Consider the following 15,304-nt stretch of genomic DNA (forward strand, 5'->3'; position numbering starts at 1 on the left):
ATATATATTGCATTCGCTATGTACACCTGAGGTCCTCTGACTACCACCCAAATAAAAGACCTCATGAGACCTCCAAAAGCCACTTAAGAGGAAAAGGAAAAGAAATGTAGATGAGTAATCCGAGGAAATGTTTTGAGATGGCTCCTTAGAAAATTGCAGAAACAAAGCAGCACTTGCTGTAGTTTTTAACCAAAACATGATAAAACTCACTCAGAGAAGTAGAAAACCCTTGAAAGTCCCTGATTTCCCAACTTCTGAAAATCTATACTCAGTATATTCTTCAACTGTCAATTGCTTGTAATTTTATTTTATTTTGTGGAGCATACTCTGATGGCAGTGGGGCATTTTTGCCCCAGATTGGCAACGGAAAGGGACATTAAATTAGACGTTGGCTGAAATTGACAAAATGATATTTTCTCCCTGGTGTCTTTGTGGTTGTTCTGTTTCTTCACTATCGAAGGAAAATACTCAAGAACTGGTTTTACTCTTAGCAGCTGGTCACATGCTCAACGCAACTTCAAAAGGTTTTTTTTTTTACTTTTTAAAAATTTCTATAACTTACTATATATTTCTATAACTTCTATAACTTTGATCCCCATACTAGATTAGTAAAGTCCAAGTTTTGTTCCTTGTTAAAAGTGCTTCACAGACATCAACACTGCATTATTTACTAAAGTCCAGTCAAGTGTGTGTGTGTTAAGTGCCATCAAGTCGCTTCCGACTCATGGCGACCCTATGAATGAAAGTCCTCCAAAATGTCCTGTCTTTGACAGCCTTGTTTAGATATTGCACTGCTACCAACTTTCCAACTGAGATGCTCCCAGAGCATCTGTCATTCTCTAAGCCTCTATGCTACATCCCCTCTTGAAAAAAATTGTTATCAAATTGATAACAAATATCTTCAGTTTACTTTAAAAAAATCTGCTAATGATTTACATAATAATATAGGGAGTGGTATTAGCAGAGGATCCAATCTTAGGCTAGACTCCACTTGCATAACTTGTTAACTAGCAAACTGAAAATAGTAGACAAGCTATGTATGACAGCCCACCAAGGACATGTAAACTCTTGTCATTGCTGCCTGCCTGGGACAGCAAAAGGTGGGGGAGTGGCAAAGATGATATTAGCAGCCACAACATTATCAAATATGCTGAATAGTTACTAAAAAAAACCTTTCATGGAACCTTCTCTTCTCCACCCCATCCTCAGTTTTTATTTTAATGACCAGCAAGTTTCCTGACAATGAATTTAAATTGGTGCATCCCTAAGAGAAGAAACAGCAATAGGAAAATAAAACCCTATGTGATCGTGATCGTAGAAGAAGAAGAGTTGGTTTTTATATGCCGACTTTTTCTACCACTTAAGGAAGAATGAAACCAGCTTACAATCACCTTCCCTTCCCCCACATCAGACACCCTGTGAGGTAGGTGGGGCTGAGAGAGCTCTAACAGAGCTGTGACTAGCCCAAGGTCACCCAGCTGGCTTCACGTGGAGGAGCAGGGAATCAAACCTGGTTCTCCAGATTAGAGACCGCTGCTCCAAACCACCGCCCTTAACCACTACACTGCACCACGCCAGCTCTCGTATATCTAAACTGCAGTGCTGCTGGGAGGAAGTCATCACCTTCTTTTTGCAAACCAACAGATACCTCCATTTTATTTTATCTTCTCCCCCCATTTTATTTTAGCTAAGCTTATGATCTATGGGGGGGGGGAATGTCTGGCTGCAATGCTCTTCAGTGGTAACTACTTTCCATTGTGTCATCTGTTGTTTTAAAGTGATTATCTATTATTGACTTTATTGTTTTAATAAATATGTACTATTATTGGAACGTGTCCAGAGGAGGGCAACAAAGATGGTGAGGGGGCTGGAGACAAGTCCTACGAGGAAAGGTTGAAGGAGCTGGGTATGTTTAGCCTGAAGAGAAGAAGGCTGAGGAGATATGATAACTATCTTCAAGTACGTGAAGGGCTATCATATAGAGGAGGGTGCTGAGTTGTTTTCTGTTGTTCCAGAAGGTCGGACCAGAACCAATGGGTTGAAATTAAATAAAAAGAATTTCCGTCTAGACATTAGGAAGAATTTTCTAACAGTTACAGCAGTTTCTCAGTGGAACAGGCTTTCTCGGAAGGTGGTAAGCTCTCCTTCCCTGGAGGTTTTTAAGCAGAGGTTAGATGGCCATCTGTCAGCAATGCTGATTCTATGACCATAGGCAGATCATGAGAGGAAGGGCACCTTGGCCATCTTCTGGCGTGGAGTATGGGTCACTGGGGGTGTGGCGGGTAGTTTGGAATATCCTGCATTGTGCAGGGGGTTGGACTAGATGACTCTGGTGGTCTCTTCCAACTCTATGATTCTATTGTGCCTGTAGGCTGGTTTTAATGTTGTTACCTGTCCTGAGCCTGGCTTTGGCTCGGGAGGGCGGGATAAAAATTGAAGATAATAAATAATAAATAAATAATTCTTCATGTGGCACTTAACTCTCATAACGGAACCTTGCTACCAGACCTCAGATGGGCTCTGGGCATGCCGGAGCTGTGGAGTCAACACAAAGGAAAAGTGACCTGCTATTCCTGTTCCTCCACAATATGGGTTCTGTCTGAAATACAATTTTCTCAGCATTCTCAGTTAGGAGGTCCATGAACTCTTCCTGCTTTGGGGATCTTATCCAGCTCCTGAGGGAGTGGAGGAGAGATGACTGTTGCATTTCCCAGTTACTTCTGTTGTTTGTCTATCAGGCTGGCCCAATCTCGTCAGATCTTGGGTTGGCTCTGGTTACTGTTTGGATGGGAGGCCACCAAGGAATTTCAGGGTCTCTACGCAGAGGCAGGCAATGGCAAATCACCTTTGAACATCGCTTGCCTTGAAAATCCTAAGGGGTCGTCATAAGTCAGCTGCAACTTAAGGGCAAACCCTTCAAATTTTCTTCAAATTTCACTTTAGGCTTAATTTTGGGGGCAGCACTAGTGCCTAACAATTTCGTGCTTGCACTTTAGAAGTTAATGCTTGCGCCTAGGAACCTCAGTTGTTGTTGTTTTTTCCCAGTGCTGACTCAGAGGTACTGAGGAAATATTGCAAATGCTCACTTCACTTGTCACATCCAGCTAAACTACCGATGCTGAACAACCCTTTCCCCCATTCTTAATAGAACTGCAATATTTGGGCTATAACATGATGATGCTTTGTGCACAGGCAAGCGGTCACTAGTCAGTGGATTTAATTTCATTCCACCTTGGCCATGAACAAATACAAATGAGATTCTATTTTATTTATTTTAGTATTTGCGGAACCTCCCCCATCTCCTATGAGTGAAGCTGCCCAAGCAGCATGGCATTTGTATAAACAATATATATTGCATTCGCTATGTACACCTGAGGTCCTCTGACTACCACCCAAATAAAAGACCTCATGAGACCTCCAAAAGCCACTTAAGAGGAAAAGGAAAAGAAATGTAGATGAGTAATCCGAGGAAATGTTTTGAGATGGCTCCTTAGAAAATTGCAGAAACAAAGCAGCACTTGCTGTAGTTTTTAACCAAAACATGATAAAACTCACTCAGAGAAGTAGAAAACCCTTGAAAGTCCCTGATTTCCCAACTTCTGAAAATCTATACTCAGTATATTCTTCAACTGTCAATTGCTTGTAATTTTATTTTATTTTGTGGAGCATACTCTGATGGCAGTGGGGCATTTTTGCCCCAGATTGGCAACGGAAAGGGACATTAAATTAGACGTTGGCTGAAATTGACAAAATGATATTTTCTCCCTGGTGTCTTTGTGGTTGTTCTGTTTCTTCACTATCGAAGGAAAATACTCAAGAACTGGTTTTACTCTTAGCAGCTGGTCACATGCTCAACGCAACTTCAAAAGGTTTTTTTTTTTACTTTTTAAAAATTTCTATAACTTACTATATATTTCTATAACTTCTATAACTTTGATCCCCATACTAGATTAGTAAAGTCCAAGTTTTGTTCCTTGTTAAAAGTGCTTCACAGACATCAACACTGCATTATTTACTAAAGTCCAGTCAAGTGTGTGTGTGTTAAGTGCCATCAAGTCGCTTCCGACTCATGGCGACCCTATGAATGAAAGTCCTCCAAAATGTCCTGTCTTTGACAGCCTTGTTTAGATATTGCACTGCTACCAACTTTCCAACTGAGATGCTCCCAGAGCATCTGTCATTCTCTAAGCCTCTATGCTACATCCCCTCTTGAAAAAAATTGTTATCAAATTGATAACAAATATCTTCAGTTTACTTTAAAAAAATCTGCTAATGATTTACATAATAATATAGGGAGTGGTATTAGCAGAGGATCCAATCTTAGGCTAGACTCCACTTGCATAACTTGTTAACTAGCAAACTGAAAATAGTAGACAAGCTATGTATGACAGCCCACCAAGGACATGTAAACTCTTGTCATTGCTGCCTGCCTGGGACAGCAAAAGGTGGGGGAGTGGGTTATCCAGCGCCTGGCAAACCACAATGCATGGCTGGTGGCCTGAGGTAGAGTGGGTAGGTCATAAATAGAGCAGATCTGACCTAGTCTTATGATGGAGCCAAAGTACTGCTTTTTTCAGTGCTCACAGGACGACTCAACCACATCCCAGCCTACCCATTACCTATTTTGACACTCTAGCCTCCTCATTAATCTCTGCCATTCTCTCTTGTCATTTGTGCCCTAAAAAGGAGAGGGGGAAATCAAATGCTGTATTGGATTTTCTTTATTTGTTACAATGATGATATTGCAGATTCAGGGAATTTCAGGTCAATTAAGCATGACCTTCTCGGCAGCCCTTAACCAAGCCATACTTCTCTTGGTGCAAGAGTACGGTCAAGACATTAAGTTCAACATTTATTCATGCAACTAGGCATTGCTGTGATAGGTTTAGACATTTAATGTGACCACAAGGTATATAGCAAAGGGAAGGAAATAAGAACAAAACAATTCATAATTTCAAAATGTAACATCTATCCGCAACCAAGAAGGACTATTCCATTGCACTGAGTTGGTTGTAACAGAAATATATCTTGGAGGACTGCCTTCCTCCCAGAATGTCCAGCCCACCAGTTTAGATCCTCTTTCCAAGCCCTGCTTTTGGGGCCTCTACCTGCAGAGGCGAGGTGGGCATGGCTTTTTAAAATGGTGACACCTTACCTTTGCAACGCCCTCCCAATTTCAATCCCTGGCATCTCAAGTAGTAGATACCGGGGAAAACTTTCCCCTGCCTGAGACCCTGGAGAGCTGTTGTTACTCCAAGAACACAGTCTTGAGCTAGATGGGCAATAGCTTGACTTGGTATACAGCAGCACCTTTCAGCACTGTGGGAAACAGGATGTTGGAATAAATGGACCTTTGGCTTGATGCGGCAGTTGCTCTTATGACAAGCTGTTATTTACTAAAATAAGCATGAGCCCATTCCTCACATGTGAGCAGTTTCTGTGAAGATACTGACTGGTGAGGAAGGTGGGGGCTGGATGAAGCTTCCGGTAACTGTGAGGGAACATGATTAATTTAGCTTAACAAAGGTCAGGCTCCCAAGCTTGGTCACTTTTCCGGACAGAGCTCCTGGGACTTTTAGAGGCAGAAATAAACAGGTGCAGCCACTGTCACATTTCACTTCTAGGGGAAGCTTCATCAGGTGAATGTGTGCTGTTTGCACAGCTAATAAAAGCATGTGACTCAAAACTGAAGAGGAACTTTCTGAATGCCTGGGTCCAGCAATCACAGCCTATAGGGCATGATACTAGGCCATCATGTATATGGGAAAAGCCTTAAGCGTACCCAAAGATGCTAACAAAAGCTTCACTGCAGTTGACCAACTGCCAGCAAAATGGGAAAGCTGTTTACCAATGTAACACTCACTTAGCTATTCCGCAGCATTCAGAATTCAACATTGGCACACTGCTAACCTGCCTGCCAAGGTCAACCTACGTGGGTCTAAGTTCTGTGGACCTTCAGTTCAACCCGCCCCCCCACCCGACCCCTAAATAAATCTTTCAAGGAAATCAGGTAAACAAATTACACATATTTATCAAATTTGTGCAACAGATTCCAGTTACAGGATCTCGGTTTGCAAGACTCAGAACATTTTAGAGTAATACAATCCAGAATTTCAGACAGTCTGCCAACAATGCCACATTCTTAGCACGTGCTCATGTCTTTTTCTTGTGAAATTTAAGGTGCTTCTATGCAATTAGGGAGCTGCTCAGGGACACGATTGTTATAGACAGAATTTGTTAGAATCAAAACTGCTGTGTACCTGGCCGAGTCACAAATTACTCGGCGTTTTAAAATGTTCCCTGCATTAGCAATGGTTAATATGGTAGGGCGATTGCTGTGTAAGTAAATTGTATTTCTGCTCTAACATTAATGGCTGATTCAAATGGTCAAGTAGTAATTTTCAGCACCAGGATAGGTCATCAGCTTGGATTCTATTTGGTTCCCATCAATCTTACTAAGCTGGGTAATATGGCCTGAGCAAGCCTGTGTTTTATTTCTCTGATTAAACTGGCTGTCTGCTGCCAGAATGAAAGGCTTTTAAAAAGGAAACCACATACATGAAGCATACAGACTGTGCTCTTGAGAAATTTATTTCAGGGTAGCTATTTCAAGGAAGCTGTGATGTCCCTGGTTATAGAGTAGCTGACAGGAAGACTCATTATGTTGGCTATTCATCCTGGGTTTCTTTTAACGGAAGGACAGTCCTCTTTCCCATGACCCAAATCAATATGCTCATGGACACCAGAAAGCTGGATTTTCTACCTAGAGAAGCACGAGGCTAGACAGGGAAGGTTGGTTGTAAATGCTATGAGCAGGTAAGAAAGTAGTTTGTTTGTTTTACCGGTACTGTTTCTCTTGTGAAGGGGAGGGTCAAAGTGAAAGATGGGAGGTGCCACTTTGGCCTCATTCTTACCAGTACTCAGGACTGGTCCATACCAACTTACTTCACCACTGGCTATAAGGTCTCTCTCTGTTGTCATAGTCCAGTGATCCCCAGTGCAGTTCCCAAGGGCCTGATGGCATTCACCACTGGGTTTCCTGGCACCCATTTGCTTCTACAAAGCATCTCTTCCCCAAAGCAAAAAGCCATTCCTGCCTTTCCTTCACCTCACTGTAGCATGAGGTGCTTTAGAAGAACCGAGGAGTTATCACCTTCATGTCTTCAGGAGCACCCATTCATCATCAAAGGACACTTGACTTGGAACCATGGCAGCCATTTTGTAGCAGTGTGCAATACCTATCCTCAAAATTCCACAAGTGCCTACAAGCTCAGTAAATTTGGGAACCCCTGTACTAGCCATCCATGCCTGACTGCCTCATTATGTATGACTGCTGTGGTAGTCAGTCAGTGATTAGCTTGGATTAACCAACATTTCATCCCAAAAGAGTCCATCCATTGTGAAAGTTGAGAGAACTCCTCTGCCTGCAAACAGAGGCCTCACTAATGGGCCAACTCCACAGAGTTAAATTAACAGTCATCCAGCTCCCTGGGCCTACTTTTGGCAAACTACATCGAAGGATAGTTGTGGCCACCCAACCGGCGCTCCAGGGGGTTCCTGCTCTGTGTGCACTGCCACCAGAAGCATCAGCCAGTGCAGAAAGGGAGACCAAGGCCCCAGACCTGCAGGAGCATTCCTTGGCTTGTCCTGATTCCATTTCAGGTTATGAGAAATGCTCCCCCTGTCCTTAATCAGGAGGCTCCATAATCAACTGGGCTTTACTGGAGCAGTCCAGAATTGGTAGTTCAAAAGGCAAGCCGTCAGTGCAGGTCCCCAAGGGGGACCCAAAGTGGTTTACAACATTCTCGCTTTCCCCCAAATAAATGAACGAACAAACAAACAAGGAAACAAAGAAATGCCAAATATGAAATGCTGCAATTTCAGCAGTTATTTTGTGGCAGCTTTGCAGCAGTTGACTCAGCTGTGAGCCAACAGAGACAGACTACTCTTAAGTTTTGAACAGGCTGCGGCAACAGTTTGAAGAAACTTGGTGTGGCCAAGGCTCACATGATGCTGCACAATGATATTTGCTTTGGTTCTTGTAGGTTATCCGGGCTGTGTAACCGTGGTCTTGGAATTTTCTTTCCTGACGTTTCGCCAGCAACTGTGGCAGGCATCTTCAGAGTAGTAACACAGTGTTACTACTCTGAAGATGCCTGCCAAAGTTGCTGGCGAAACGTCAGGAAAGAAAATTCCAAGACCACGGTTACACAGCCCGGATAACCTACAAGAACCAATGAACTCTGACCGTGAAAGCCTTTGACGATATTTGCTTTCTTTACACTTTCCGGTTTTGCTTGTATCTTATGTATTTAGTTGAAAAATGTGTATGCCACCTCTCCAGAGGCCCACTCAAGGCAGCTTACAAGTAAAAAGAACAACAACAACAACAGAAGAAGAAGAAGAAGAAAGCCTTTTTTTAAAAGCCGGAGCATAAAAACACCCTAAAATTATATTGATAAAGACAATTCTCAGGCAAGAAGCAGACTATAAACCAGCAAACAGGAGATAAAACTCCTGATAGCCTGGATCGAATGAAATGCTTTGACCTGACACCTAAAATACAGTAAAAAAGCGGACATTCCAAAGATGAGGAACCACCACTGAAAAAGCCCTGTCTCTGTTTGCCCAGTAGTACAGAGAACAGGGTTTTAGAACATGATATTGGCTGGCAAGCTGGACAATACCAGAGCTGGTGGTCCTTGCAGGTACAGTTTATAGTTTAAGTACAGAAGTGTTGACAGGAGTGTCAAGCTTACAACACAACACATGACATCACCCCAGTATACCAATGTCATTGGAATCAGACTAGCACAGATGCTTTAGCAAGAAGGAGGAAAAAAGAAAGAAAAGGAAAAATGTAGGAAGACAAAAATATATGCACATAAAATGACAGACCCCATAATTCACCAGAATGGTACAATGTGATTTGGGAATAATCACCACACTGTGTTTTCCGAGGTTAAAATTGTAAATTGCTAATAGATCAATAAGTAATTTCTTGCAAGAGGAACTATTCCTTCTTCAGCAAAGTAGCAAGGTTGTTAAATCAAATGCAGACTTAATATATTAACAAAGCTGAGATTAATCTAAAGCTGCTGAAATTCTCAGCTGCCCTAGTTAAGTTTATCTCAACTGATCATTTATTTATGATGCCATAAACATCAAGACACTTTCCATGGTGATTGCGACTTATTTGCTCTGAGGCAACTTGAAATTACCCTGCTAGAGTTTTTCAGGGTGACAACTGTGTTTTCTACTGAAAATTTATCACTACACAGTAATGGCCGGATCAGTCAGCTCTCCTGAGGATTAACAACGCAAACAGCCAAATGGGATCATTGCCATTCCTCTGACAGTTTCTTTTGCAAATCTGCTTGGGCAAACATATCCTTCCCTGACATTCATATAAATGAACTATAATATGTTATTGTAGTGCAAAGGAAGGAAGGTGGCCAACTTCAAAAATGAGATATTTGGACACCTAAGTATGGGTGTCTGTACCCCCAAAGATCCATTTTAAACTGGACCCGGTTCATTCTGACAGTCTGTTCCAGTCCCAAATGAATCCAGATTAGATTGCTTAGAGGTCTCTATGTCCTGGCAAACCAAGACCTGGCTATGCTAACTGGCTGCATTCTCCCCCACCCTCTACACCAGGGTTGTCAGATTCATTTTTACGAGGGCCGGATACAGCATGAATGTCACTTGGTTGGGCTAGGCCATGCCTTGCCAGCCCAGATCAGAAGTGGGAGGGGTGGGCTGCCTCAGCTGGTGAGTGTGAACTGGGCTTGCCAGCCCATATTGGGACTGGGGAAGGTGGCTGCCTCTGCTGGCTCATGGGCCAGATAAAGGCTCTCAAGGCTCTGGATCTGGACCCCAGGCTGTATGTTTGACACCCCTGCTCTACACTCTCTCACACACACTGCAAACTCTACATTTCTTATCATATATGGAGGAGATGGCAAAGACTGAAGGGTCCACCACAGTGTCTAGCCCTGGACTCGCCTTTGCATCCTGCACGTATGATGTGTCGAACGTCATGGGAACTACAGTGCCCAAATACCAAACGCATGTCCTGAAGTACTTAACGGCGTAATGACTTCATCTGCACAATCCAATATTGCCAGTTTTCTCATCCAGTTCTCACAAATTGCTGCAACATCCAAGCGAGAAGTCCAATTTTGCAACAATGATGTAGAACCCAATCTGTAGCCTTGTTAAATCCTACAGAAGTCAGCAGGTCGAAAGTGGTTTTAAAATTCCAGAAATTCAGCACATGCGATTTGTTCAGCTTGCTGTTAACCAAAGGGATTAGACTCCTGCAGCCAAAATCACTTCCGAAAATTGGATTGAAGTTTATAAATCTCTTAACTGTTTTTTGAACAACGTTACTCAATGGCAGAAAATCAATTTCAGGAAAGGATAGTATTGTAATAAAGCCATAGCGAAAGCTAAAATCGAAACACACAGATAAATAGTAACGTTACATTTTGCTGACGGTACTTACGATATGCAGCTCTAAATAATCACCGAGCCCAGCAGAGCTATCCACTCGCACCAAGATGGCTTCTTTTTGAACTGTGCTAAACCCTATTGCCAGTCTATCCGCCCGTGTGCTGGGCCGATCATTGGGAGGCCACGTATATGTGATCTGTCCGCCACCTTTGCTAAATATGTATGTTGTTCCCGCTGTAAAGCAAAAAGAAAAGTAATTAGACATTTTGTACTGGTATGTCTTTAAAAAAAAGCTAGATTTTTATGCAATAAAACAAATACTGGATTGGACACAGCTTTGTCATTCAATCTTGCTTAATTCCCTTTTTTCCACAACCCCCATCCTTCATGGCTTTTGTCCACACAAGTTCCATGATCCCCAGCACAGCCTTTTGGGGGGTCAAAGAGGACCTCTTCCTCCCTTTTTCACTAGTGAAAAAGCTGGTTGAATCCAACTCATTGTCTTGAAGAAGCATTTTAGGAATTGTAGTTTTGACATGTCAGACATTCCAGAGACACACTTGAGTTCATCGTCTGTTTGGGGTTTGTGCCAGAGATGGTGTCAAGCACCAGTTCAAGCACTGAGTGAAGCACCTGGCATAGATCTTGCAGGATTGTAGCCCTTCAGGTACACATAGGAGGGACAGCCTGCACTCCTCAGTTAAAATCTTTCCGAATGAGCAAAAAAACCTGACTTGATCAATACCTTGTTTCTAGAAGAGTGCAACATATAGTTGATTAATCAATAGCTAAATTATCATGCAACATGTATTACTATTGTTGTTGTTGTTGTCAGTGTTAGTTTTATTATTATTTAATGTGAGGGTAATCAACAGAGTCATAAATCCATGGATGAAACATGCTGTCTTAGAAGAGACTTTCCTTCTTTTCTTTCACACAGGAGAGGATGTTTCTTCTGAGACAACACTTGTGTGCATCAAAGAAATAAAGTAAATTCATACACTTAATTGATTAAACAATTGAGCTTTTACTTTCTTATGATTAATTAATTGGGACTTTTCCAGCTGGAACACAGCTCCAGTTTCTAGTATAGATGCATCCCTGACATAGTTGTTCAGATCCAAAGAAAGTCAGTAATTCTGAAGTTTTAGAACTAGGGCCCATAATTTTATTGGTGCAGAGAGATTTTGCCTTCAAAAAGCCTTATGCCACTGTGTAGAATTAAAGGGTGTCAAATTGTCAATTATTTAATTTATTTTCATATTTTTACTCTGGAGTAGAGCACTATTTGCTTTTTCTGGTGCAGGCACTGAAATGTCTTGGGTCAGCTCTGGGAAGATGAAACAAGTGATCCTCTTATCTGAAGTGGTAAGGACAGAACAATGTGCCCTGCTTAGCATGAATTACTGAACTGCTCAAATCCTCAATTATGAAATGCCTGAGAAATACCAAAGCACTATCCACTGTGGTTGAAACAATAGATTAACTGGCACCACCATGATGATCTGTGATGGTTCATTCAATCACCCTGGTGATTGCTTGATGCTGCTGTACTTGCACAATATACATGGGCGAACCAGTCCTTGATGATTTGCAGCTAAATTTGTCAACTTATTCAGCTGAACAATGCTGATTTTGAGGTGATGTTATAACAAATCTTCTTGGTAGAACAGTTTTGTGACTGTATCAGTGGTCTTAGGTGAAAAAGGCAAACTCTATGCTGAAAATTATTAGAAAAGGGTTTGAAAATAAAACGGCCAGTATTACAATGCCTCCATATAGATCTCTGGTGCAACCTCGTTTAGAATACGGTGTCCTGGTCACCGTATCTCAGAAAGGACATTTCAGAGCTCGAAAAAGTACAGAAGAGGGCAACCAAGATGATTAAGGGGTTGAAGAACCTTTCCTATGAGTAAATGCTGAAGAGTTTGAGACTTTTCAGTTTAGAAAAGAGATGACTGCAGGGGTCATGGTAGAGGTTTATAAAATTATGCATGGGGTAGAGAGAGTGGACAGAAATAACTTTTTTTTCCTTTCCCAAAATACTGGCTCTCGAGGTCATCCAAGGAAGCTGATGGGCAGCAGATTCAGGATGGACAAAAAGAAATACCTCTTTATACAATGAGTGATTAAAATGTGCAGTTTGCTGCCAAAGGATGCAGTGATGGCCACAAGGCATAGAGAGCTTTAAAAGGTGATTAGACATAGATCCATGGAGGATAGGTCTATCTGTGGCTACTATCCATGGTGACTAAAGGGAACCTGCACATTCAGTCAACCTCTGAATACCAGTGCCAGGAGGAAACATCAGGGGAAGGCCTTGACCTCTGTGCCCTGTTGTTAAGCCTCCAGAGTTACTGGTTGGCCACCGTGTAAGACAGGATGCTGGACTAGATGGACCACTGCTCTGATCCAGCAGGGCTCTTCTATAAACCTTTCCAGATCCAGCACCCACTAAGCTGCAGGACTGTGATAGAAATTCAGTTGCCAGGAAGAAGTAGGCAAAGGCATAATCTCACCAGTGTCAAAGCTCAGACTCTTAGAACCAAGAGAGCTGGGTACAGGAAACACAAGCCTAGCATCAGGAACTGTACCATAGTGAGAAGCAAGCGAAAGGTCAGTACCATGAAGGAATTCTCTCCCCTGTTGAATGACCGTGCCTGCCGATCTTCTCAGAATGCATGCAAAGAAAGGCTGAAAACCTGGCACCCTAGCTCTCTATGCACATGTCCTAGAAGCAGGTTGTTAGGCCTCATGACCCAGCATGGGTTCCAACCCTTGGACCTTAGGATCTCTGGACTCGATGATAACTAAGCCCTATTTTCTGGTTTCAGTCACTTTCACATTATCTAACAGTTTGAAAAATCTGCATGAGATTATCAGTATTTGGGGAGGAAAGGCACGAGAAAGGTATGTTACAACCCTTCACCTTGACATCTCAGCTTTTCCTGACTAGGGAGCTACATACAAGACAGAGCATTTGAATAGGCAACCATCACCTGCTTCCTTGAAGTAGTATAATCCTAGAAGAACTATTCTATTTTTGTGTCTGAAGAAATAAGAATCAGAATGTAAATAGAAAGGAAGAGCAAGCAAAACACTTTCTGAGAGGAATCTGAATCCTATAAGCAGCTGTAGAAACTCCTTAAGTCCTTTAACTGCCTCTCCTCTCAGGCGACAACAAAGGACCTGGGGACAAGCCTCATCCAGCCAAGATGGGATTTCAGACCATGTCCTCCTCCCACAACATTTCCAAGGCAGGTTAAGTAAAGAAGAAACAGGATGATGCCAAAGTCCCCTATATGAGCACTGGCCCTCATTTGTTTGTTTATATCTGCATCTATATCTACAATCTCCTACATAAAATCTCTCAGCAAGCTGACTTACATAAAAGGATAAAATTGCCTATATGTTAAACACACACACAACGAGCTAGCAACTAACATAAACAATAAATATCCTCTTTGGGGGGGGGGTCAAGTCACAGCTTGACTTATGGTGACCCCATAGGGTTTTCAAGGCAAGAGACATTTGGAGGTGGTTTGCCATTGCCTTCCACCTCATCACAACCCTGGTGTTCCTTGATGGTCTCCCATCCAAATACTCACCAGGGCCAACCCTGTTTAGTTTCTGAGATCGGACAAGATCAGGCTACCCTGGGGCTATCCAGGTCAGAGCAAATATCTTACACTTAAAAACTTTGCTGTGCCTTGCCTGCAGCAGGGGAAAAATTGAAAATGGGAGCCATGTCTCAGAGATGCTTGTGGTACTCCAATTTGAAAACAAGACTGAACGCACACAAATGATTTAAGCAAGTATCTCCCATAAGCACTAAAGTCCATGGAGAATGGAGTTTAATTTCTCAAAGGTTCGAGAAACCTCGTGTCCTGAAGTTATTTTGAACTTTTATCTGGCCACCTGCTGTCCCAAAATAAGGGACTGATAGTGCATTCCTGAAGGGGGGAGAGAACTCCTCAGAGGCTTCCTAGTTGCTGTGGAGGGGGAAAAAGCCTTCCCCCCCCCACCCCAAATAAAACCAGGAAAAAAGGCTTCCCACCGCATAGGGAAAGTGGGCCTCTGTCACATAAAAAGGTGGTATAAGACGCCAAAAATCAAGATGCTAGATGTATCCGTTGTATACTTTTACTTGTTTGCGGGCTAGCTTTTGTATGGCATACTGAAGAAGTTGGATTACGAAACGGTACATGTTTCTAGAAGACTGTGCTGAGAATTGAAGCTGAACACTGCCTTGCACAGCATCAAGTTCAACCCAAGAAATATTTGGGAATTGATCCAGTTGCATGTGTCTAAGTGATTATTTTTGAATATTCTTTGCAGGCTGTGCACTCAGGACTATCTGGCTATCTTTATACAATTGTTATAGTGTGGTATATGGTACAATATTGCTAGAATATAAGTCATTATCTTCATTTTTGGCATCCTGTACTGACTTTGTTGTTTGTATATTTAGTATAGAGGTGTTCCTTTAGTTTCTACATAAAAAGGTGGTGCAGGACCACCGCCATCCAAGGAGGCATTCCTGGGCTGAAAGGGGTTTGGAAGCTGCCTAACAGCAGCTCCGCTCCCCAGAATGCCTCGGGAATGCCTCCCAGGACATGGAGACAGGGACTTGTGCTGGGAGAACACTGACAGGAGGCCCCACGCTGCCACCATGGTCCAAGGGGGTCGGCATAAGTGGCCCTACGCTGGCGTCCGTTTCAATTTGCATGGCACAAGTGGCATGAACGCCGGCATAGGGGTCACACCGGCTCCTACGAGCATTCACCCCCACCTTCAGGAATGCACTGTGAGCAACAGAGATCATTGCTAGGGGTGTGAACTTTTG

At 42.7% G+C, this 15,304-nt stretch overlaps 1 protein-coding gene across 26 annotated transcripts in view; it reads right to left on the reverse strand.

Moving 5' to 3' along the window:
• The window catches only part of NRXN1 (neurexin 1), a 1,090,355-nt gene that overhangs the window by 280,786 nt on the left and 794,265 nt on the right, over positions 1–15,304 (reverse strand). For all 26 annotated transcript variants that reach the window (XM_056853804.1, XM_056853802.1, XM_056853800.1 and 23 more), the window contains one exon: positions 10,511–10,692. In XM_056853804.1, the coding sequence (XP_056709782.1) occupies positions 10,511–10,692 (182 nt within the window). The remainder of the gene's footprint in view (positions 1–10,510; positions 10,693–15,304) is intronic.

The sequence above is a fragment of the Euleptes europaea genome, chromosome 7 (genome assembly GCF_029931775.1).
Source record: "Euleptes europaea isolate rEulEur1 chromosome 7, rEulEur1.hap1, whole genome shotgun sequence".
NCBI lineage: Eukaryota > Metazoa > Chordata > Lepidosauria > Squamata > Sphaerodactylidae > Euleptes > Euleptes europaea.